At 40.9% G+C, this 24,513-nt stretch overlaps 1 protein-coding gene and 1 long non-coding RNA gene across 3 annotated transcripts in view; one reads left to right on the forward strand and one right to left on the reverse strand.

Annotated features, from left to right (window-relative positions):
- Window positions 1-535: 535 nt before the first annotated feature.
- The window catches only part of THEMIS (thymocyte selection associated), an 82,630-nt gene continuing 58,652 nt past the window's right edge, over window positions 536-24,513 (reverse strand). The window contains exons 5-7 of one of the 2 annotated variants that reach the window (XM_030267857.4): window positions 18,082-18,232; window positions 8,068-8,206; window positions 536-3,885 (exon numbers count right to left, since the gene is read on the reverse strand). In XM_030267857.4, the coding sequence (XP_030123717.4) occupies window positions 3,876-3,885; window positions 8,068-8,206; window positions 18,082-18,232 (300 nt within the window). In that variant the 3' untranslated portion in view covers window positions 536-3,875. Of the gene's footprint in view, window positions 3,886-8,063; window positions 8,207-18,081; window positions 18,233-24,513 lie in introns of those variants that run through there. The other variant, XM_030267859.4, reaches the window with a different exon arrangement.
- On the forward strand, window positions 6,950-23,498 carry LOC140683702 (uncharacterized). Its single transcript, XR_012055036.1, has 3 exons — window positions 6,950-7,001; window positions 18,399-18,439; window positions 19,462-23,498. It is a non-coding gene; the product is annotated as an uncharacterized lncRNA (long non-coding RNA).

Here is a 24,513-nt window from a genome sequence, read left to right on the forward strand (position 1 = left end):
GAAGACCAGAGGAATTACAGAAGGGTGGTATATTTGCAAGAAAGGAAGATCATAACATCTGAGACTGCCCTGGGAAGAGGTACTGCTTTCTGAGGCTGGCCTGAGCCTCTGTTTGCCAACATTGCTACGTCTATAGCCTCAGGGACAATGTCACAGAGACACGAGGATAAGGTACATGGATGTACATGCATTTCTTAGATCCTGGTGGAATCATCCCCTTGACACATCTTACAACTGTTTTCACATACACCCAAATGTTAACAAATATGAGGCATTTAAAGTTACATGAGAAAATTAAAATGGTCAGACTGAGCTATCCATCCTGGTACCCCTGCTCTGGACAGAGATGGAAGCAGTGGACTGGGGCAAGAGCAGCAAAAGCAAGGCAAAGGCAGGGTTATCCCTCCTTATACTTAGCCTGCCAGCAGCTGGCAGTCTGCACTTAGATCAAGCCCACATGGTTTATCAGTCCCAGAGAAAAGAGTTGTGAAAGGTTATCTTAGAAAATACAAAAAACCCATGAAGAGATACAGAGTAAGTTTATCAAAGAGATTTATTATTGTGAAGCACAAGAATACTCCCAGCACATGTATACATTAAGAAAACAAGGGAGGAAAATTAAAAAATAAACAAACAGCAAAACCTGCCACTAATACATGAAGTAGAAGCAAGAGAACATTCTCTTTAGAGAGAATTTTAACATGGTTTCAGGAAGTTGAAAATTTACATGGTAAAGGTGCATCAAAGTCTAAAAATGTAAGGAAAAGACCTGGACAGTCTTAGAAGGGGTACGAAAGATATCATATGCGTTAAGTGAATAAATAGTGGTTTCATATTGGGAGCATTGTGGTAGATAAGTGTTCCTGTGACGTGTCATGTAAACAAAAGAGTTTTGGAGTTTAAAGAATAATGCAGGGAGAAGATTCTTCTTATCTTCCCGGGCACAAAGACTGGATATATACAAAAATGTGCATGTTGATCATCCAAACAGAAAATTCTGTCTCACTAAGGGCTTATGCACACATGGAGTGCTGTGGAAACAGCTGCTTCTGATCAGGTCCTCAGTGAGAACTCACTGGAAACACTTCTTAGCATTAAAAGAGATAAAGCCTTTAAGCTAACAAGTCTGTGCAAAAGCTTATGCCAATCTTTTGCAAAGCAAATATCTTATTATTTAAATACACTTGTATTCTCTTCAGGCATAGCAATTGTGGTCTGTGTTCAGCTAAATATGGCTTTCCCTTCCTGAATGCAGTCTTCTTGAGCATTAATGTCCAGGAGTGATAACTGCGTCCCTCAAGGATTGCCATGACATTATAGCTTTGTCAAACACATATTAGCAAACAGTATGAAATCACTGTGGTCATCTGTATGCCATAAGGGAGCCACAATACTTATTAGGTCTTTAATATTGAACACAAACCTTTTATTAGGATCTTACTTCATGCTTCCTTCTTCCCCTCTGCTTTCCCCAGCAAGATTGGATATCCTTTCTTCACAGAACAAGAGAGCACCATGTTCTCTCTTCCATCCAGAACTGAATGCAAATGGCATTTTCCCACTGTGTCATGTAAACTGAACAGCCAGGATAGTTCCCATTTCTGTCATAGGACATGATGTTGGCTCATGTGCCTGAGGAAAAGATGCGGGAAACATCTCTGCTACTTATATATTTACAGAGTTCATTAAACTGCCACCTTTTACTCAGAAGACTGAAACTCATTCAATTCAGTGAGGCTGAATACACAAGACAGAATTGCATCACATGACAAGGGTGACAGAACCAGGCTCCTTATATGAGAAGATCTATACAAAGAAGAGAAATTGCTTCTTTGGAAGCATTTTAAAGATAAGAATTTCCAGAAAGGGCTGATAAGCCTTTGGGTTTTTTCACTAGATCCCAAATGCCAATTTAGAATATCTGAAAGAATCTTATGTTTGTTGGGAAAGTTACTGCACCCACTTTGTTCGCACCCATCCTAACACTTACAGCAACTAGAGGACACCTTGTTTTTTCTAGGCTATCTCAGTCTCTCCTTGTATGCCAGAATCTCCACGTCCTCAAGCCCATCCTCATGGGCTTTTGTAGGACTCACTGCAATATGTCTGCATCTTTCTTGCACCAGGGAGCCCAGAACTGACACAGCAGTCCAGATGTAGCCTCACCAGTGCTGAACAGAGAGAAGAATGACCTCCCTCTACCTGCTGGCACATCCTGGCACCACAGCCCAGAAGGTTGTTGGCTTTCCTCTCCTCCTTTCTTCTATCGATACCTGGTACTTTACTGAAGGAAATCATGGTAGTAACATATCATAACTTTCAGAAATCCAGCAGATGACATCACATTCAGTAGTAAGGTTAAAAAAAAAAAAAAAAAAGAAAAAAATCAGTAGACTATAAAAAACCCCTTTTATTCAAATACCAGTCTGCTGAAACAAATGGGACTGTTTTGAGCTGCCAAAAGAGACATACAGATTTTTTTTAAATGCTTGATATGTATTTAAAATACCCACAAGTGATATGACAGCCACTTTTGTACACACCTGCAAGCCATATTAACCAGATATGCAAAACATTGTATGCTACATATGCATGAAATCAAAGTACTCTAAGCAATATTATTAATACTTAAATTGTAACTGATTTTAACGAGGATGAACATTTATCTTGAATAAATTAATGTGAGACAATATTAAGAAATCCTAAATTAATTTGCATTAGTGAAAATTAATCATTCAGTAGAATGTTAATAGAAAAGTCTGAAGACACTTTACTGTCTACTTGAAAAGACTTTTGCTTTAAGGTATACTAAGGCATTTTTGGAGTTTCTGCTTTTTAACTACCCAGTAGAAGCAGAAATAGGGTATGTCCAGGCTTTCTAAACACATTCCCTTTCTCCACCCTGCTGATTTCTGGATATCCCACTCTGATCAAGCTGCTGTTGACTCTGGGAATCCCTGGCACATCAACTGTGTGTTTAGATATCAGTTCTTAATATTTTTCCCTAGAAGTCAAATTACTGCCAGAGGGTTATGCAACTTATCCTAGGTGGATAGGGATGGTTGATATTTTTCCCTGGAAGTCAAATTATTGCCAGAGGGTTATGCAACTATCCTGGGTGGATAGGGATGGTATGGACACGAATTCTTCGTGACTGCAGTTTCAGCAAATTGCTGAATATAATTACTTTAGTGTGATTCTGGATATTAGCAGTAGAAAGGGTTATAAAGATGGCAATGCTACACAATTTAGGCACTCCCAGGCCTTGTGAGAGGAGTGACTTTGCCTTCCAGGACAAATTACATGTTGTGCAATGGTACGACTTGTGCTTTTTTCATCATGTGAAAAAGTGACCGAATCTGGTCATTTCCAGTTTGAGCCTTAACCTGAAGCACATAAAACTGGCTAAAGAAATGAATGTCCACCTTAGATAATCCTTCATTACACTTTCCTTCTCAAAAAGAAAAACAACAAAAAACCAAAACCCAAAGGAAGCAACCATGCAGCTGTTTCAGTAAGGGATTTCCTTTTGCATATGCCCTACAGAAGTTCAGGAAATAACTGGAATTTCAGGCGCAGTAAGAATGAAGGATTGGACTTGGCATCATTCTCTGAATTCACTAATAAATATGTACAGAAGAGCTTTGTCCCTTCAAAGGGTCATGAGACATTAGCTGGTTTGACTTCTTATTTAGGACAAGTAAGCAGTTTAGTTTCACAGGGGATTATTATAGCTAAATTACAGCCTTGTATGCTCTCCATGAGTCAAGAAGGACACTTTCACGAGCAGCTTTTTCTTACAGTTGTGGTCAATCTTGATGTGTGAAGGACACAGTTTCCTACTTGTTTCCAGTTAATTTCAGAATTATTTTCCTTCAGATGTCTCTGAAAACAAACAAAACATAATGACAGGGTGAAACAGGAAATTTTATATTTGGATTTAAAAATTGCACAGGGAGTACAGGTGAATGAGCTCTTGAGACAAATTAATGGCTGCGAGTTAGGGCTTGTCTGTGCCATGAAATGGTTTGTCAGTGCAATTACACAGCAATCCAAAGACTACAACAAAAATAAAGCTAATATACGACTCCAATACAGCTATGCCAGCAACTTTGCTTAGGTATGTGAAACTCTAACCAGTACATTTTTCTTTTACTGGTATAGCATGTGCAGTTTAGGGAAATATTTAACCTTCACCAAGCAAAAGAGCTCATTTAGTCAGTATAAACTGTGACTCCATCAAAAAGTTTTCCTAGTGTATCTCCAGTGTGATTACAACCATGGTGTCACCTGTGTCATATTCTGGTCTGGCAGACATAGTAGAAGAGACTTGGGGAGAGGCTTTCCAAAGGATGTGCCCTGTGACTGATGCAACAGAGCTACAGGCCTGGAGGGAAGTTAATTAATAATTTAATTAATATTTAATGGCAATATGCCAGTGTGCCAGATTTCACCAGTGGGCTGTATTCCCAGCTCTGCCAACTATAAAAACGTGTTTCAACATACCCTGTGGGGGAATGGTAGGACTTGTTTGAGAAGGAAGAACATGTAGAACACCTAGATAATCATGGTAGTCTTCCCTGCCCTAAGGGTCTCTGAACCTTCAGCTGCTTTGGGACAGGTCCTTTGAAGTCCTGCCTGAGTCAAAACTAAGATTTGAAGCTCTTAGAGCAACACACTCCTTATTTGACCTCTCCTGACTCTTTCTTCTCTCTGTAATCACCATTGATTGCAACCTGGAAAAAAGCTTCACTTCTCATATTAGAGAAAAGTGAAAACAGCAGGCAGCTGAAAAATTATCTAGCCATGAAAATTAGCAAGCTAGGTGATGCCCATAAATCTGTATTGAAAGTTACTTAAGAAGGGGACTTTCAAAACTGCCGAGAGAACACAACTACAGCCATGGATTTGGGTTCCTCACTCCAATATACCCAAGGCTACAAATTCTGCCTCAACCCTTCATGTAGTGGCTTTTTTATGACAGAAACAGCTTGCTCAGAGGGTCAGTGACATGACAGCTCCAGAGAAATGTCCTAGAAAAACAGTAAAAAAGGATTAATCAAGATGTACTTGGGTCAGAAAGGGCAATTTTCATTTGTAGCACTGTCTTTCGGTTTCAAATATGAATCTCAGCATAACCAAGGTAAAAAAAAAAAAAGAAAAAAATGCACCTTAATCTGTTTCATACAATTTGTTTTAAAAAATTGGTACAAATTGAAAATAAAAAAACCTATTTTGTCTAAACAAAACCACCTCAGCTGTTGAGTTCATGGGAACAGGAAAACACAGCTGTGTAGCTTTTTCATTCCTTACTGCATTTCTCACTCTTTTCTACTTTTCCTTTTTTTGTGTCCTATTTAATAAGCACAGAAGCTTAGTCAGCTGAGACAATTCCTTTTCTGGCACTTGTGGGCAGTTCAAGTTCAGAAAGCAACCTCCTGAAACAGCCTGACAGCAGTACTCATTTTCAGCTCTCCAGGTGTCTGGACCACATTGTTTCTGTCCTTTTCCAGCCATGCAGCTATCAACACTGGAGACAGACTCTGCCTTTCACTGGTTTTGTTGCTGATTTTTTTGTGGTTGTTACTGTTCCTGTTCCTGCATGCCTCTATCTCATTTTTGGTGTCAGGTCCATAGGAGGAGACATTACAGCAGCATCAGAGTTATTCCAATTCAGTGGTTGCAATGGACCTTCTATCTTCCCATTTTCTTACACCAAAAAAAAGCCACTGTTGATATTTGTAATAATGTCCAAAAGACTGTCGAGAGCTTTCCTCCTTAAAAAAGAAGAAACAACTCATGGCTGAGTTGTAAAAGGAGAGACATTTGTCATGCTGAAAAGAAAGCCACACATTTTAAATGCTTCCAGGGTGGTGTGGGATTTTTTTTTCTTATTTTCTCTTGAATATTTAATGAAAGGTTAAAATATGTTAATAATCGTCGTTGCTATAGCAAGCTCAGGCATCTGTAGTGAAGTCTCTTGCTTAATTGCTTGTTGTTCTGGAGTGATGAGGTCATGTTAACATCATTGACCCTCTGGGCACATTTATTCTATCAAAATTAACATAGCAATGTCCTGAGGCAACTCTCTGTTCTTTATTTCTCTCTCCTGCTTAGGACAGAGGGAGACTTAGGGACTAACTTTCTACTAATATCACCCTGGCATGCTAGCCCTGATCATGGAAAGATTTTGGGAGAGATGCTGCTGAAAGACTGCAAATAATATATACTGATTTTTTTTTTAACTGCTGAGGTTTACTTCCGTATTTCATCAAAACTATCCTTCCTCCTAACAATTCTATTTAAAATTCATTTAGACCAATAGACTTGATTTTGATAAATCATATATACCAAATAATTAAAAGTAGATAGTAATAAATGTCATAAATGTCCTGAGGAAAGGAGGCACTATAGGTGGGAAATGGTTAACTGATGAATTCTTCAAGAACTATCATGGTCAGATATTAGGTATTTGACACATTTTATAGAAAGAGACAACATATTTTGGTGCATTATTGTCCTCTATATAAGTTTAAATCAGCCAATTTGGCTATTTTATCTACATATTTTTTTTGGACTTTTGCCTGTATTAAGGATTAATTGCATATGCCCACGTCAAATCCTTATTTCCCAAAATGCTCACAAGTGCATGTGTGGAATCTTGATAGAAACTTTATGTACTAGAAAAGAGCCATAGCACAGATTTCTGATGGCTGGGGCAGACCAGGAGGCTGAAGGAGCCACATGCTCCTTGGCTAGCTAATGATTTCAGAGAGTGGATTTCAGAGAGTCAGTCATTAAGGACAAAAATTTTTGGGATTGCTTTATAAACCAAAGATTATCCAAAGAGAGTGGTCTCCCTCAAGGCAACAAAGGTCCTTTTCTTTCATGTTTTGCTAGTAATCCTAAAGAAGACAGCTAATAAAGTCAAACTTTGCTTCCATTCACAGGGAATTTAAAGGGCAGGTGGATAAAGACTTTGAAGAACTGATGCCACAACAGTAAGTGCTATGAACAGATGCTGATCCTCAAGGCTGGTGTTGCTTCTTGAAAGTATGCTTTTCCCCTTAATGCCTATGGTCAGAAGGGATATTTTAGTCAGAAGAGAGATTAATTCTCTTTCTCAGCTTCTTTACATGATAGAACCTCAATAGCATGTGGACTGAGGAAGAAATGTGTTATTTGAAACATCCTACTTCATTTCGTTCTTAGTCTTTTCTGTAACTTTGGAGTCTCTGTGTCTGTTAGCAGAGGGAGACATAGCCACACACTGCCCTGGATGTCATTTTTCTGAGTGTTTTGAGTATTGCAGAAAAAACCCCAGCCTACTTCATATTCACTATGTTGCTTAACTTAAACATAGTATGAATGTTGCACATGATTTAAAAATAAATACAAAGTACATTTTGAAGTTAAATACTTCATATTAAATCTCCAAAACACGGTATTTCAATTTTTTCCTGTGTTTTCAAGGATTTCTCGTCACAAAGAAACAATTCAGCCAAGCCAAGTGAAATTCATAGAAAGTTCAGCTATGAGTGAAAAGAACTGCCACCACAGTTTCACTCATATCTAGAAAAATTCTCATCTGTGTTTAGCTGGAAATGACACCTAGAGATTTTTAGAAATAAAGGCCCTCTTCACTGGCACTTAATGTCACTACAGACTGCCAGAGCAGAACATTGCAGATTTCATGAAAGCACAGATAATGCCTGAAAGCTATTAAAGCATCAAAACAGTCATGCACAACAAGGCGTCCACTTTTCAGAAACAGAGAAAGAGCTGCATTCAGAGCACTATAATTTCAGAGCAAATTGGCACAAACCAGAAAAAAGGTCTTCTATTCCCAGAACAATGATAGGTACTTCTTTAATAAAGTTGACATGGCTAAGAGGTCACAGGTGGCAGCTCAGAGGAGCCTTTTCTGCCTTACTCACAGGACATTTGCAGCAACAGTGGAAGTTCCCAGGGGAAAACCTCTCTTATTTGGGGAAGTGAAGGTTACTAGCCAGTCTGAAAAATCACTCTGCTTGCACTTGTTTGTATCCACAAGTGATCCCAGCTTACCTTCTTCCTTTGGAGAGTGTATGCTCATTTCTGGTGCCATGAAATACTTTTCTTATGTTTTCAATTATGTTTTCATCAATATAGCTGTAGTCATGCTCTTCTTCCTCTTCCTCTTCTGCCTCACAGTTTCTTGCTAGGTCTGAAAAATCAGCAAAAAATAACTCTAAGGAAATGGGAGGCTCTGCCCTTGGCCTGGAAAAGAAAAATTTTACAATTCACAAAGACAGCCATAAAAGCAAAGAAAATAATGTTCTCTTCACTTTCATATTTTTCAGAGATCCTAAATTACTTGCTTAGTTTCCTGAACAGTATCTGTGATGAAACAAGAGGGAAAATTAGCTGAGCACTTTATAAGAATTTCTTCACTCAAGAATTCCTATTTCAGTTTTTGCATAGACTTATACCTCTAAGTCGACCACTGCCTGCTATCTATGCATTAATAACTTTCAAGTTTATTGAAAAGTTTAGCTGGTGTAATCACTAACAGCATAAAAGCAGAAGAAAAAATTATCTGACCATATATAGAGAAGAGCAGTCCATCTGCCATGAGTACCATCCTTACCACAGATGTGCTCCTCTGCTTTTGTGTCTCATTGCCTGACAAGAGGAGCTCTGCAGCTGGGGAACCACGGTGTTACCTTGGGATTTCCTAGAGCCAGAACCCCACAACTGCTTCTTATTTAGAAGCAGGTGATGCAGGTGATTTAGGTGATATAATAGAGACATGGGGTTAAGAATGGCATGAGGTTAAAATGAAAGGTTTTGAGGTACATTTCTTTACATCCACCTAGACTGGCCTGAGGCAGCCGTGTGGACAAACTTTTCAGAAAGAAGCAATGTTTTCCCACAAGAGCAGATATCCTCACTGGAGGCCTCTTAGTGGCTCCAGCACTGTGGTGGCCTCTACTCTGCATCTGGGTACTGTAACAGCTTCACTTTGCAGGTCACAGTGACTCTGGCTGCTGCCAGGAGGCCCCAGGGTCTCATCCTCTGCTCGGGTGATTCACCACTTCCTCAAGGCTAGAGGAAGCTCTGGCAGACATGTGGGACCACTGAACTCATGGAACTAAACTCCGTAAGGATCGGTCCATGAGTGCCCCATTTCACCCCTCGGAGCCACCCCATCCCTGAGCCCAGCCTGTGGTGGGCAAGAGCCAGGTGGCAATAGGAGCAGCTAGAGCTGAGATGATAGTGGTGATATCATCACAGATTTCCTGCCAAGGCAAATCATCCTTAGAGTTTATCAGAAAGTCTCATGGGTCTCGGAGCTGAGAGGATACTGTATTTTTAAAGCCAAAATTTTCACTTGAAATTGCAAACCAGTGTGCAACACTGTTGTGGGTACAGCTGGTTGATTAATTTTCTAGGGTACAGCCTGATACAGCCTATCATAGTGTACTATCTGACCTCCCAGCAAGCCATGTTTGTCAAACAGGTTCTTCTTAATGAAACCAAACTTCTCAAATAAGACTCTTCCCAGTCTTACACTTTCAACCACCTTCAACAAGAGGATAACTATGATTTCTTAGCAGTCTCCAAATCCAACTTGTGTTCCTCTGAGACTCTTCAGGACTGAGGTGTCTCTCCCTGAGAACTGAAGGTGTGATCCTTTCTGAAGGTGTGATTCTTTCCTTTATAGGTTTTCTATGGCTGGAAATAAATACAAGGTTAAGCAAGTATCTGTCTGGCTACACCAGCACAGAGTTTATCACAGACCTATATAGCCACGAGTCCCCCACTGCTGAATTACCAAAGTGTTTCCAGATCTAGGCATCAAAAGGAAAAAGAATCCCAAAACAAAACCCCAAACTTATAATTAGAAATGCATGGAATATCTCACATGTGGCCAGTATCTTGTTAAACATTTCCTGGTTTGTAGTTAATTTGCAATTTGGCTGCGCTTGATATCAGTAAAAGCAAACTAATGAATAAAACAGGCACTGAAAGAATAAGCTAATCCCTGTGATTCAGCAAGGGAAATATTGTTTGTGCACTTAGACTTGCTAATACGGATGTAAGGTACAGATTGCTCACGGATGGCATAGCCAGGCTTTCTTCTTTCCCAAACACATGTAAACAAATTAATGCACTTCTAAGCAAGACAGCTCAAGGAGAAAGAACGTTGATGTCATCAGGCCAGACTAAATCACAGCTGTCCCCAGTCCCAAACCTGTTCACAGTTCCTTCTGAAATGTATATATTTACACTTCAATGAAGCATTAAGCAGTGAATGAGACAAGCTGAACAGTCCAAGGGGGATTCTGAACACTGAAATCAATGCAATTTTCTTCAGTTTTAAAAAAAAATCTATTAGCCTCAACACTGAATTACTGAATTAGATAGGCCATCTCAGCCTGCCAAGAAAACAAGGCTTATGTCATCCTGCTATCCATCCATCCATCAATCTCTTCAGTACTTTTACAAGTTTATTTCTGCCAATTTCAGTCAGATTTGAAAAGAGGACAGAAGTCTCACAGTGGTTACTAAAGCTTGAGTTGAATTAGTTCCTCTATTGAAAGAGAAGCATGCAGAACACAGCTGTTATCCACTCCATTTGGCAGCAGACAGCAGGATAAATCAGTGTGTGCATATTGGTTGGCCACTCAACACACACATAGCTCCAGACCTGCTCTTTTTCTTTTGATAGGAACACTGCTAGGAGACTTTTAGTTATTATCAGGAAAGACAGAGAGGAGCAGTAGGGGACAACAGTCCTGAATACTTATTAAATAAAATTTCATTAATTCTGCTCTTCCTGGAACAATTTGTGTAATTATATTTGCCTTTATAGTGGAAGGCTAGTGTCCTGCAGACTAAAAATTTCCATTAATTTCACTTGTATCTTTGAGTGAGTAGGATATATTGGCTTTTTCTCGGAATATGCTTGCTGTTTTTCACAAATTCCAAGGTCAGAAATGGTTGTCATAAGTCTTCATTTTGCCCTTCTTCAAAAGGTAGGCAACAGAAGTGACCCAACACACCAAGACCCTTGCTTGAAAGAAACAAGAGCTAGAGTCCCCAACTCATATGCATGTACAACTCTGCACACCTAAATGCCTCTAGCTGTGTGACCATAACATAGTTTTATAGCTATGGTAAATATTTCAGATCAGTTTTAACTATGCATGAATCATCACTCAATCACACAGCAGTTATTGTCTACTTATGCCTAACTTGAAAAAAGTAGTTGTGAAATATTCTGCATAATGATGCTATGAACTCAACATGGTAGAACCGCATCTTTATTTCTGCACATCACTTAAGTGAAAGTGCACAGAACCAAAGGTATATGCATAAACCAAGCATTTTTATGAGCAGCAGCATTTTATTTGCTGTGAGCCTGGTTCTGATGCTCCTCAGTGTTAAACAAAACTAATTCCTTAAGGAGTGCTGCTGAAAGCCGATCAGTGATAGAAGAATCAGAGCCCATAAAACTAATGAACTGTTCCTTGAGCTGATATCCATCAACCATTACTTCATGTGATGATGTAGCATATCTTTAAAAACTGTTATGTGCCACAATCAAAATATTTCACATATCCCGTAGGGTTGCATTTAATGTATGAATAATATTTATCTTCCTCTGGAATCTCTTAAAATAATGTTTGGAAAAGATTAGTCTGAATTTCTTTAAAAGAATCTTACATTTCCTGAAATAGACAACTGTTGACATTTTTTACTTTTTTTTTTTTTTTTTGTCAGTCTTTTTCCTGGTCTGTTTTTCTGGTTTTATTGAATATTTTGAGACCTAGTTTCCACAGTTTCACTACTGCCTCATATAAAATAAATCCCCAGAGTAACAACAGCTCTTGCAGACGAGAAATGGTTGCCAAAAGTTTTAAACAATCTCATATTTCTTGCCTCATCATAAGTTTCTGCAAGAGGATACAGAGCAGGGCTCAGGGCACCATCAGAGACATTCAAGTGCTGCTCTGCACAGGACTGGGGGAGCAGAGCCAGGCAGCAGTGCCAGAGTGGGAAAGGGCACTGACATGAGGAACCCTTTTGTTTAAATACATATAATGCTGTCAATACCTCCTCCTTGCTACCACCCAAGCTCCTGCCTGAAATCTCTGAATATTACCATAATTAAAATAAGTCATATCAGATAAACCAGTGAAATCAGAAGGATTCACAGCCTGTGCTCTCTTCTCCCTGCTGTAAAACAAGTTAGAGTTTGGTTGAGAGCAAAGCTGATTGAAAACATTTCAATATTATCTACTAAAGTGTACTCACATCCTATAAAATGGTATGATCCCCATATTTTTTGTCATTTTCTTGCCTTTTTTAAAACTTACCTCAGAAGATGTGTCAGCCAAGGATAAATTCTGTGTTTACAGATGAAAACACAAGATTTTTTTAATTTTCTTTTTTTTTAAAAAGAAAATTACAAGACCATGAGTGTCAAAGAATCTAATATCAGTTTTTCCCTAATCGAAGACTGAGCTGAGCGGGGAAGCTGAAGGGAGTTGTCGCACACACATACAAGAAAGGATTCCTAATTCATATTGCTTATTCCCATGCTTATTCCCATATGAGCTCAGAACACTAATACAAAATCCCTGTGATGTCACAAAAAAAAGAGCAGCTTTTCTTTTTTTTTTTTTTTTTTCCCAAAATAATTCAGAATTCTACATTTTGCTTTAAGTTTTTGGGGTTGTTATATTTAATTCATTTTAATATTTCTTTCAGAGCACAGTGCCGTAGTCAAGTGTATTGTCTTCACTAATGGGACAGCAACCTGCAGAGGCAGAAGTTTCTTAAACCATCTTTGAAATTTTAGTAGACATATGTGCATCCTAAAGCACAAATGGAAGGCCCAACCCTCTTTTTCTTTCTCCAGCCCACTAGCCTCCTAAATCAAGCATTCAAAAGCAGAATATAGAAATACCTTCTCTAAAATATCCTGACATCAATGGACTAAATCAGCATAAACACTGTTTTGTTGCAGACTGTAACTATTCAGAAACCTATGCCATGAACAAGATTATATAATGTTATAGAAACTTCACTTAGAATAAATTTCAAGGATAAAGAAATACTGATATAGCAGATTTCTGATGAGAGTTATTATCCTGCAGATATTGCTACCATTTTAAATTAATTCAAACTCATTCAAATATAAGAAAATAAGATAATATCTTTAGTGGCCTATTCAGGTTTAATTGCAACAGAGAAAGAAGGTTCCATTTCTTAGAAACAAGGATAATAAATCCTATCTTTATTAACATGAACTCTGTAAAGAAAGACAACAGAGGCTTTAAAATGGAGGAAAAAAACCATGCTGTTTTTCTTTGCAGAACTATCAGGCCTTTGGTAAGAAATAGAAATTGTTTCGGTAACTAGGGGGATTTTTGGAAGTACAGATTCGACATCCTTATTAGGAATTTGAAACAGGTTGTTGCTTTGAAGGGTAGCTTAACATTCATCAGTAGAAGTTTAAAGATTAGTCAGTGAATGGTGCATTTCCTCCCACTCAAAACCTACAGGAGTGTGTCTGTGTTATTAGTCTTGACATATTTTCTAATCCATTATCTTTTGAATTAGCAGAGCAGAGTACACCCTCTGGAACAGGCAAGCTTGCTGCACGCAGCAGTGGACCCATGGGGATTCCTTGGCTGGCCAGGAAGAATTGTTCCATAATCTAATCCATTCTCCTGTATAATTCTGCAATTATCTTTCAATCAAGCCAAATAAATTTGGACTATACTAACATACAACTTTCAAAAAAAACTTTAGCTTTGATTTGGGTATGTCAGTGTACAATCCATCACTGTTCTTTGGACTGGGTTACATCTGCCTAGCTCAAACTCACATTATACTCCAATTTGGACAGAGTTGGTAAAGGAATATACTCCAAGGTGATTAAATAATAAGCAATTTCCTAGTCTTGCAAAAGAAGTATCATTTTAATGCTACATAATGATTTTCTGTGTGCATACTAAGAGAGGTACTAGGAGTTTTTTTGGAATCCTCAGTAACAAAAGCTATCCTTTACCTGGTGTTCCGTGAATAGCCTAAGCAGGCTATTCACAAAAGAGTGAATAGGATTAACTTCAAATGAACTAACTGCCATTTTCATGATAAATGAGGCGGGAGACCTGTGACTGATGAGCTTTTGAATCAGATACATGGCTAAGAACTCAGACACATGGGAAGAGTTAGTGCTGTAAATGTTTGCAGTACCAGATTCATGCAAGCCTTCAGCAGCCCTAATACCAATTTTTTTCTCTAATACTCTTGGTCATACACCCAAAGCTACCTGCAAAGCACAGGTCTCCAGTCATAAACTCACGGAAATACATGGGAAAAAATAAGCCTGGCTGATAGCTAAAGTTTAAAAAAAATATGTCTACTAGAAGCAGGAGGAGTTAAGTCATCAGTCTACCATGGCTACTGATATATGGGTCTCAACCAGAAGAAAAGTAAACTCTGCTTTCTCAGAAGGGATGACACAGCAAATATTAGGATCTTGATGGAATAAAGGCCAAAGCAAATAGATCATGAACAATCAAGAAAAGGTATTTTCAAACCCGAAAAAGGCCTAGAAAAAACATTATTCTCAATTAGATTGTTTCAGCATTAAAAGCAAACAAAGAATTGTCTAAGAAAAGCAGACTTGTGCTAGAAACTGAAAAAATCATAATAAAAATCAAGTGTTTTTTGAGATTCTGAAAAAGGTTTATCAATGACATATATATAAGGTTTAATGAGGTGGACAAAAGACTAATGCTACTATCTCTGGGTGAATAAAAGGAGAGAAGGTGGGCAGACTTCAAGCAGGGCAGATGGGACAGTCAGAGATATTTCAGCATTTCACCATGGTGCTGAAACATGATTAATAGAAGGTCCAAACCTGGAACTGTTGCAAAAAGTCCAAGTCTGTTTTCTGGTGTCCAGAACCATGGACAGCATGAGCTAACTAGCAGCATGAAGGAGAAGGAAGAAATCTTGCTGGTACCATGGGTAACAGAGGCAGGTCTCTGCCTAGGAACAGGTGAAGAGCCTCTTGAGAGTTTCTGGGTCAGGATTTAATGGAGAAACCAATATGAGTGATGGTGTTGGGTGCCTGCTACAGACACAATGATTCATTAATAGAGCAGTCAATGGGAACAAGATTTCCTTAGTAAGTTTGCGATGGGAGGAGCAGCTGAGATGGTTGTGCTGCCATCCAAAGGCACCTGAACAGGCTGGAGAACTGGGCAGAGAGGACTTCCATGAAGTTCAATGAAGGAAAATGCAAGGCTTGGGGTGGAATGACTGGAAAGCATCTTTGCCAAGGAAAACACTGGGGTCCTGGAAGACAAGCTGACCATGCTCCAGCAATGTGTCCTTGTGACACAGTTGTCCAACACCTCTTGGGCTGCATTAGGCAGTGGTACCAGCAGAGATCCTTGTTTCCCTGATCAACACTGGTGAGAGCCCTCCTAGAGTGTTGGGTCCAGATCTGGGCTCCTAGTACAACAGGGACATGGATGTTCTGGAGCAAATCCAGCAGAGGCTCACGAAGGCGATCAAGTGCCTGAAGCATCAGAAATAGAAGGGGAGGTTGAGAGGGTTGGGACTGTTCAGCCTGGTGAAGAGAAAGCTCTGGGAATATATTATCACTGGGCATCAGTACCTGATGGGAAGGTAGGAAGAAGATAGAGATAGACACTTCTCAGTGGTGCCCAGTTACAAAAGAAACACAAACAGTAACAAATACCTTCACAGTAGAAAAATGGAAAGACCAAGTGACCTCCCAGTCTTGTTATTGAGCTGAAGCTTTAGTAACAATGACTCCATACTGCTTTTCTCAGCCAATGGAACTCAGTTTAGAAACTGCTGTACAGTTCCTGTAACAGACACAGGAAGTGACTCTCTGACTTCACTTTTTGCACAAACTGAGAAGCTGTGTTCAGAAAGTATTTGAAGACCTTTCACCATAAAGTTATTTTGGGACTTTAGCCTATGTGATGTTTCCTGTCTGTGAGGAGTCTAGGCCAATAGAGTTAAGCACCTACTCAAGCACTGATTTTTGTGCTTGTGAATAAGATAGTCCTCAGCATAAATGTTATGGCCGCTTTCTTCCTCAAAGAGACATTATCTAAGAGGTCACATTTTCTTCAGGTGTGTTCCCCTTGTTTCCCATGTCTGCCTCACCCCACAGGGTAACCCAGGCAAGTGATCCAATTAATCCCTGTAGCATGGACAATGGTTTTCAAAGTCAAGTCTCAGTGATTTACAGGAAATGCCCTTAACAAAAAATGAGTACCACATTAAGCTATGTTGGTATTCTTTTTATTTTGTGGGATTTAAACTGAGAATACTGTCCTTTGTACCTTCTGACGTGTAAGCTTCACCATTTACCCCTATAAATTCTAATCAAGTCATTAAACAGTGACAAAACAGAGCTTGAAAAGAGATTTTTCAAAGCCACAAAATAACAAATCTGGAATTTTATTTCAAAGCTGCCAGATACCAAAATATCATGCTGGTTTTGGCAGGGGCAGAATTAATTGTATTCACAGTGAGTAGTACAGGGCAGTTTTGGATTTGTGCTGAACACAGGGTTGATAATATGAAGATTTTTTTAATGTGCAAGGGCTTTTTTTTTTTTTTTTTTTTTTTTTTTTTTATGAGCTGGGCTTGCACAGAGCCAAGGGCTTTTCTGCTTCTCATATTGCCATGGCTGGCAAGGGAAGTTGGGGGTGCACTGGAGTTTGGGAGGAGACACAGTCCGGACAGGTGACCCAAAATGACCAAAGGGATAGAAGGAGGAGACATTTGGAGTGATCGAGTTTTTCTTTCCAAACCACTGTTACACGAGATGAGGCCCTGCTGTTCTGGAGATGGCTGAACACCTGCCTGCCCACGGGAAGCCCTGAATTAATTTCTTGTTTTCCTTTGTGTGAGTGGTTTTTGCTTTCCCTGTCTTTATCTCAACCCACAACTTTTCTGGCTTTTTCCCTACCAATTCTCCCCCCCATCCTGCTGGTGGGGGAGGGAGCAAGCAGCTGTGTGAGGCTTGGCTGCTGGCAGGGGTTAAATCATATCACTTCCAATAATCAGTCCCCAAATAATCAATTTCCACAGCAATAAGGATTAGTGAATATTCAAAATTACACTGTAATTCTTCTCCAGAAAAGTGGTTTATGTATCTTTTAGAAGTTTCAGTACACATCGTTTCATAGACAATTCTTTTTAAGAGTCTTATACACTGAATGACAAGAAAAAGAAACTTTATAAGAAGTTCTTCTATTGATATCAACTATCAGTTAAAAAATGCTGAGAGGATGAATATTTGTGCTTTAATCTTCAAAATGTTCCAGTGTTGTAATTAATGTGATTTTTTCATATTTCAAATATAACCTGTGACTAAGAGATTAATGAAATAATTTTTTTTATATTAACTTCAAAGTTGAAATATATAAAATAAATTTGGATTTGCCCTCTTATGATCTAACTTTTCAGCTTTAGTATGGTTCATTTCTAAAAAAGGAAAAACTTGAAAGATAAGTAGAAAAACTAGCCATTCTATCAAAATTATGGGAAATAGAAACAAACAGAGAAAAAATTTAAAAATAATTATTGGTCAAGTAATTTGCTCAGTATTATTTTGTTCTTCAAAATAGAAAAATATGAGTTAAAGGCATCTCCATATCATTAATGTAAATGGCTTTCTCATCTTAAAACATTTTGGGATAGTTATTTTTTTAATAACAGATTATGTGTAAGCATCACTCTAAAGCAAAAGGACAGCACATGTTTTCCAATCGTCTGTTGCTAAAACCACTGAATATTCATGCTGCAGTGTCAAACAGAGTTTAATGCCATGCTGCTGCTGAGAGCTTGGATGAATTTGCCTTATGGCATTTACGGAGATAGAACAGAAAAGTTTCCTTTTCATCCCGCTTTGACTAAGCCACAGATTCCAAGTGAAATCACACAAGATACTCCTGTATGACAAATTTTCATTAGGGCTGGGGTTAAGCTTTGTTATATTAATAGCTCAAACCATAAAGCTTAACTGACCTTTAGTCACAGCGGTTTCCACTAGCGTAGCTTTCCCAGTCATGTCCTTATTCTCACAATGCACCAAATCATTTTGCCAATTAACTTGCAATTCCAAAACAGCAGTATCTTGATCTGAGCACAATTTCTTGGTGGTGTCTATGTAGAAATTCTGAAATTAGATAGAATAGCACATTAACTTTCCATGTAAATTGTTATTCCAAACTGATGTGACATGCAAGAGCAATATTCTTCGGGTTATTTCTGTGAGTTTTAACTACAGATTTTTCTGTTTGTCAAAGTCATTGATGACATTTACCACAGAACTTGTCTTTCAGGCATGTACATCACAAAATAACATGACCAGGAGGCACTCAAGGTGAGGAGATTACCTCTAAAACACATTTCCAGTCTTTCTTTTCCTTTTTATTTTTGGGTGTATGGTGTCACACAAGCAAAAGAAGATTTATGTATCCTTTTGGTTGATTGAGATTACTTTCTGATTAACTATTTTTATTGTATTGATTGTTCATTTAATGTGTTCTGTTACATATTACATCACAAACTCATATAAAGTCTGACATTTCAATTACATTTACCCAGTAGCATTCGCAGCATAGTATAGTTAGATGAGGCGTTATTATTTATAGTTTTATTACATTGGAAACAGTAAGTTAGATAGCGCAATATTTGCATACCTTGAAATTCAAGCTTCATACACACCTTTCCATAAATATGTTGTTTTATTTTTAATTTTGAGGTATTTATGTCATAAATACTTTCAGTCAAATACATATTTTTAGCTGTGTAAGGAACAGTCAATTAAAAGTGTCAAAAATATATCTTTGGTGAAGCTCTACAGTAGCTACAGTGTAGATACAAACCAATTGCAATCATTATACCAGAGCATATATTTTAGGAAATAATCACTATGGATTTTCCATTCAAAATCAAATGCAGATTTTTTTCCTTAGCAATGACAAAGCCCATCCTATTCAGAGAGATAAGGTCAAGTTGGTAAATCTGACAGTAGCTGCACAGTAATAGGATCTGATCTTTTCAGAATCAACCCACAGTTTGTGAAGGCGCAACACAAGCCCACATTTTACAACAAATTGCCCTTTTTGAAAAAAGATAGCAGCTAGCAACAAAAGAAGCTACTGGTAATCAAAATAGAAAATTTGGAAGAGTATGTTAAGAAAAGCAGAGGATGAAATCTATAAAACAAAGGGATGATTTTGCCCAGTGGATGGGTCACAACACTGTCCAAGTGGAAGACCCTTGTTTTTCAATTAGAGGAATCTCTGGTACTTTTCTCCTTTTTCTTGAACAAAACCCCACAGGATCAATCTACAGTTGTCAGTTGAGTTGCAGTGTTCAATGCATGTTTGTGCTCTACAGCTTGTACAACGCTGAGGAGTGCTTGCCTTGGTTGCGAAAGAACCTCTGAAGCCCAGCAAAGCTGTAAGCAGTGATGTAATTCACAAAAAACTCAGATACTTGTAAAAACGAAATTCAGCTAAGAAATGCTTTTCAAAGAGGATAGAAATGTCAGAAGAAATTCTTCACAGCAGAGAGTTAAAATAACCCAAAGGAAAATGTAAAGACTTTTGATGGGTTCCACGGATGGATTTGGGGTGAATATAGGCGAGATCTCTGTTGGTTGCTCTTGGGGGATGAGGTTTATTTGGGATGCAGGGAGGCCCTGCCTCGAGCTGCTAGACACAGCACGTGGCTGGGCCTGACGTGATGGGGGAGGGGAGAGACAAAGGGGGGAGCAGGGACTCCTGGAGGAAGTTCCAGGAGGAGAGGGGAAGATCCAAGAGGGCGTCTGGTCCCTGGAGAGCCTTTATCAAGGGGGCTTCAAGGTGGGCTGGAACAGGACCTGGGCCAATGGGGTCACAGGCACCTGATGGTTCAGGGGAGGGTTACAGGTGTGGGGTGAACCATACATTCTGGGGGGTGAGATGGAACAGTCCATTTGACCTTTGGATCCCTCTGTAGGTGAGGGTTATTGTCCAGCCAGTAGGGGGCATTATATTCATCCTGGCTGTACTATTGTGGTTCTTAATCATATTTATCTATTCTTCCCAACAGGAAAAGGCACTGCTCAAACTAGGACTATGCTCAGTGTGTTGTGGAATAGGTTCACTGAGGCTACAGGGTCTTTAAGTTTCTTTCACCAGGAGGGCTTGGCCTTTCTTTCATCTCCTTTTCTTCATCTTCAGCACCAAACATGCCTGTATACCCTACCTGTTTGTTGCCAGACTGTCCCAATTATATGAACACTCATTTATAAGCAGTTATTGAAATGTTCACCTTCTGCTTGGGGAAAATAAATGTTTCAGAGCTGTCACTAAACTAGCCCCATCCTTGGTATCAGTCACACATCTTTAAAGATCACAAATTAAAGGTCTTGGGAAGGGTAGGGTAACTATTATTTATAGGCAGATTATTCCTGTGTTCCAGTTGTTTGACATACTTAGCACACAGAAAGCTTGCATTTAATGGTCAGCTTTCAGGGAAGGATGGAACCTTAATTTAAACTGTAGACATAAAAAAAAAAAAGAAAGAAGTGTTTTTTGGTTTTTTTAAAGCATGAATTCTCTTATTTTCTAGTCAGCTCTGCGGGATTTGTAATTTTCTCTTCCCCCCCCCCCCATTCCCCCTTCCCTCGCATTCCCCCTTTGTCCTGCGTTCCCTTCTCACTCCCCCTCCCACCGTGGTCCCTTGTCCCAATCCTGCGTTCCCTTATCTCTCCCTGTCACCATGCGGTCCAGTCCCTGTCCCCCGCCCCCCGCCTTTCCCCTCACTACGCGGGCTGTCCCTGCCCCCCCACCCCCCCCAGCGGCTTTCCCGTCGCGGTCTCCGGGGTTTCTCTGCCCCTGTCCCCTGCTCCCCCGTCCCATTGGCCGTGGCTCAGGTTCCCCCCCGCCCCCGGCACGGGGTATAACCGACCCCCGCTCGGTGCCCCGGGGTCTTGGGGACACGCTCACACAATAAACATGTGTTTGCACCCGAGCCCTGTGTCACCATTTCGTCTGTTCCTGCGCTAGAACTGAGCCTCGCAGAGCCGAAGGGGAAAAGCGGCTGCCACCTCTCCCCTCCTCCTGCCGTACCCACAGGCGTCCGCCCGGAGCCGGTCTTGCATGGCAACAAATGGTAGCAGAAGATGGCTATTTCCATCAATTTGTGAAAGGGGGGAGAGAGAAAGGAACTCTGCTGCCGCAAGAGCTCTGCAGACGCTAAGAGGAGTGGATTCGCCGGGCGGAAAAAAAACTCGAAGCTCCGGGACCCTCTTCCGTCCTCGCCGGCGTGCTCTCTAGCCCACCCAGGAGCAGCTGCTCTGCGGGGGCAGCCGGACTGCAGGGGCCGGGAGCCGGGTAGACTTACCCAAGGACAAAGAGGACAGTTTGGCAGTGGCTCGATGGACTGAGCTTGAAAAGTGGCCCGTCAGGGGATGGCATTCGAATGGGGACCAGAGGTTGACAGTGGCCGAACCCAAAGTTTCAGGGATGAACTCTGGTTAACGGAAACACCTAGGCTTCTGGGAGAGCCAAACTGCAAAAGAATACGTTCTCAGTTCAACGCGATTTTCCACAACCGAGGAGAGAGATAGAGATTTCCCCGCCCGAGCCTGGAGGTTAAGTTGGGTCAGAGCAGGGTGGGGACCCTGGCGGGCGGCTGGGCTACCTTTTTTTCTTTTCTGCGTTTTAACCACCGTCCACGTCCAGACGGGGGCTGTAGGCTTGCATGTCCCTGGCAGACGGGAGGCTTTTTCTTTTCCAAGGAGAACGCAACCTCGCTCGGTCTTTTTGGGGTAACTCATACTGGAAAGCTCCTTCTCTTTCTCGGAAAGCTGCCTTTTCTACCCTCTCCTCCCTGTTCTGGGTTATGGGGGCAGGGGGAGTCTAAAGGACACCAATGGGACAGAATTGTAAGCGACGACACGTCAGCTATGGGAGAATTGTTAACATCTTAAGAGAGGCCCTTCACATCCACGCATTTCATCGGCTTCCAGCCACGTCGGGCCCCTCTCCTGTAGATTTTCCCCTCGGCTTCTGTGAAGCTCCCCCTTCCCTTTTCCCCACAGACTTCCCCAAACCTTCTCCCTTGGGTATGGCAGCGCTGAGCCGCCCCAAGTGCCCTGTCAGACACTGTTATCCTCCCTTAGGGGTGGCATTGGCCGTGCCTCCCCGGGTGAGATGCAGTGCACCCGGCACCCCCTCCCAAGATGGTGTTCCACGCTACAGGGACCCCATTTTCCCGCCTTGACCCTTCTCTTCCGCCCACGTTTTCCCGCCAGCCCCACCCATCCCCCAATGGCCCTGCACCATCCTGCAGCGAGCCAGCCCCTACTGGGGGGAGGTGAGGTTGGATCAATCCTTCAGTCCTTCTTCTGGCTCCCCCTCTGATGGGAGGGATTGCCGGAGGGGTCCCTCCGTTAGAGGACCTCCCTTTGTAAGAGAGCTTTCCCCTTTGCTGTGGGGGGGGGGCCCCCTTCAAAGAGAGTGGAGCTGGAAACCCGGACCAGGGCTCCACTGTTTTCTTTCCCCTGAAACAGTGGCCCCCAGGTTCACCCCTTTATCCCATCTCCTAGATGTACCTTGCCCAAAGTTCCCTTATTATTTCAATACAAGTTTTTCCCATTGCTTGTGATAATTTGGAAATAACTTCTTGGATTGAGTTATATCTTATAGAAGGAAAGATCATCCTCTCTAATTACTGCCCACTATGCTATGCCAACTTCGCAATCAAATTGGAGAAACCACATCGCTGTTCGCTGCCTGCTTCTGCTCTGCTAGAATTTGGAAACCACAAGCATCGCGTCATGAATCCTGCTTTCATCCTTGATACAGAATGTGTTTATGTACCATTTATCTTAAATTGTAATGTGGAAAAGATTTTTGCCCCATTCATTGTAACTATGATTGGTGTATCACTTTCTGATGTCTCTCAAATTTGTAACGCTGCTAATTTGTTTTTACCTCAGAACTCCCTTCCCTTTATGTAATTTCAAAAGAGTGAGCTGCGGGATTTGTAATTTTCTCTTCTTCCCCCCCCTCCATTCCCCTTCCCCCCTTCCCTTGCGTTCCCCCTTTGTCCTGCGTTCCCGTCTCACTCCCACTCCCCCCGCGGTCCCTTGTCCCGACCCTGCGTTCCCTTATCATTCCCCCTCACCTCATGCAGTCTGGTCCCTGTCCCCCACCCCCCTACCTTCCCGGTCACCACGCAGGCTGTCCCTGCCCCCCCCCCCCCGCCCCGTGGCTTTCCCGTTGCGGTCTCCGGGGTTTCCCTGCCCCTGTCCCCTGCTCCCCCGTCCCATTGGCCGCGGCTCAGGTTCCCCCCCGCCCCTGGCACGGGGTATAACCGACCCCCGCTCGGTGCCCCGGGGTCTTGGGGACACGCTCACACAATAAACACGTGTTTGCACCCGAGCCCCATGTTGCCATTTCATCTGTTCCTGCGCTAAAACTGAGCCTCCCAGAACCGAGGGGAAAGCGGCCGCCGCCTCTCCTCTCCCCTCCTCGCTGTGCTGCCCGCAGGCGTCCGCCCGGAGCTGGTCTCGCACGACAACACAGCTCCTTATTTACCCTATTAATACTAGCAATGAATGTGATGTATGAGTATGTTGAATTTATTTATTTTGCATTGCCTTAACTAATTAAAAACAGGTCTTGGTCAAACTAGAAAGATACTCTCATTAAGAAAAATGTATCTGGAATTTGTGCTAATCTTATAATTCATCAGCAAAACCACACGCTGTGACAAAATAGTTACCTGGGGCACCTTGTAAACAAATTAAAATATGCAAAACTCAAGCATTTAAAAACAAATAAGTTTACAGAAAATGAACTGTCACATCACTTTATGCTGAAATCTGATAGCATTTAAACATCCTTAATAGTACTACTGATAGTAATTATATTAGAGACCAACAAAGATAAGTTGCTTTTTAAAACTGTGAAACAGAGAAGTCTTACAGTTGTCTTTCAAATACTTGGCAAACTTAACAGTACAGAATTTCTATCTAGGCAGAGTCATTGTTCCACTAATTTAAAGAAGTCAGGATACCAGCCATGATTTTCAATAGGTACTGCCAGAAAAAACATTAATTCAATTAAAAACTCATAATCTGAGCTGCAGTCATTTGTTATAAAAGACTACTCATGAGGAAACCCCAAATCTCAGCATTTGGAAAATAAAACCAACATCTACAGGTGCATGAACTAAAAATTTTACAGCTATGATTAAGAAGTTTCCATTACAGCTTCAGGTTTGCTTGTGGTCTAGGAACAACTCAGGAGTCAAAGCACAAAGTGATAAAGGTAAATGAGTCTAAATATGCACAGTCCTTCTCAGGAAAAAAGAGGCGTTACATCAAACAGGATAAACACAAAAAAATGTGAGAGCTAAGGTGAGAAATAAAAGGCTAGAGATGCATCACTTTAG

This window comes from Taeniopygia guttata, chromosome 3 (genome assembly GCF_048771995.1).
Source record: "Taeniopygia guttata chromosome 3, bTaeGut7.mat, whole genome shotgun sequence".
Taxonomy (NCBI): domain Eukaryota; kingdom Metazoa; phylum Chordata; class Aves; order Passeriformes; family Estrildidae; genus Taeniopygia; species Taeniopygia guttata.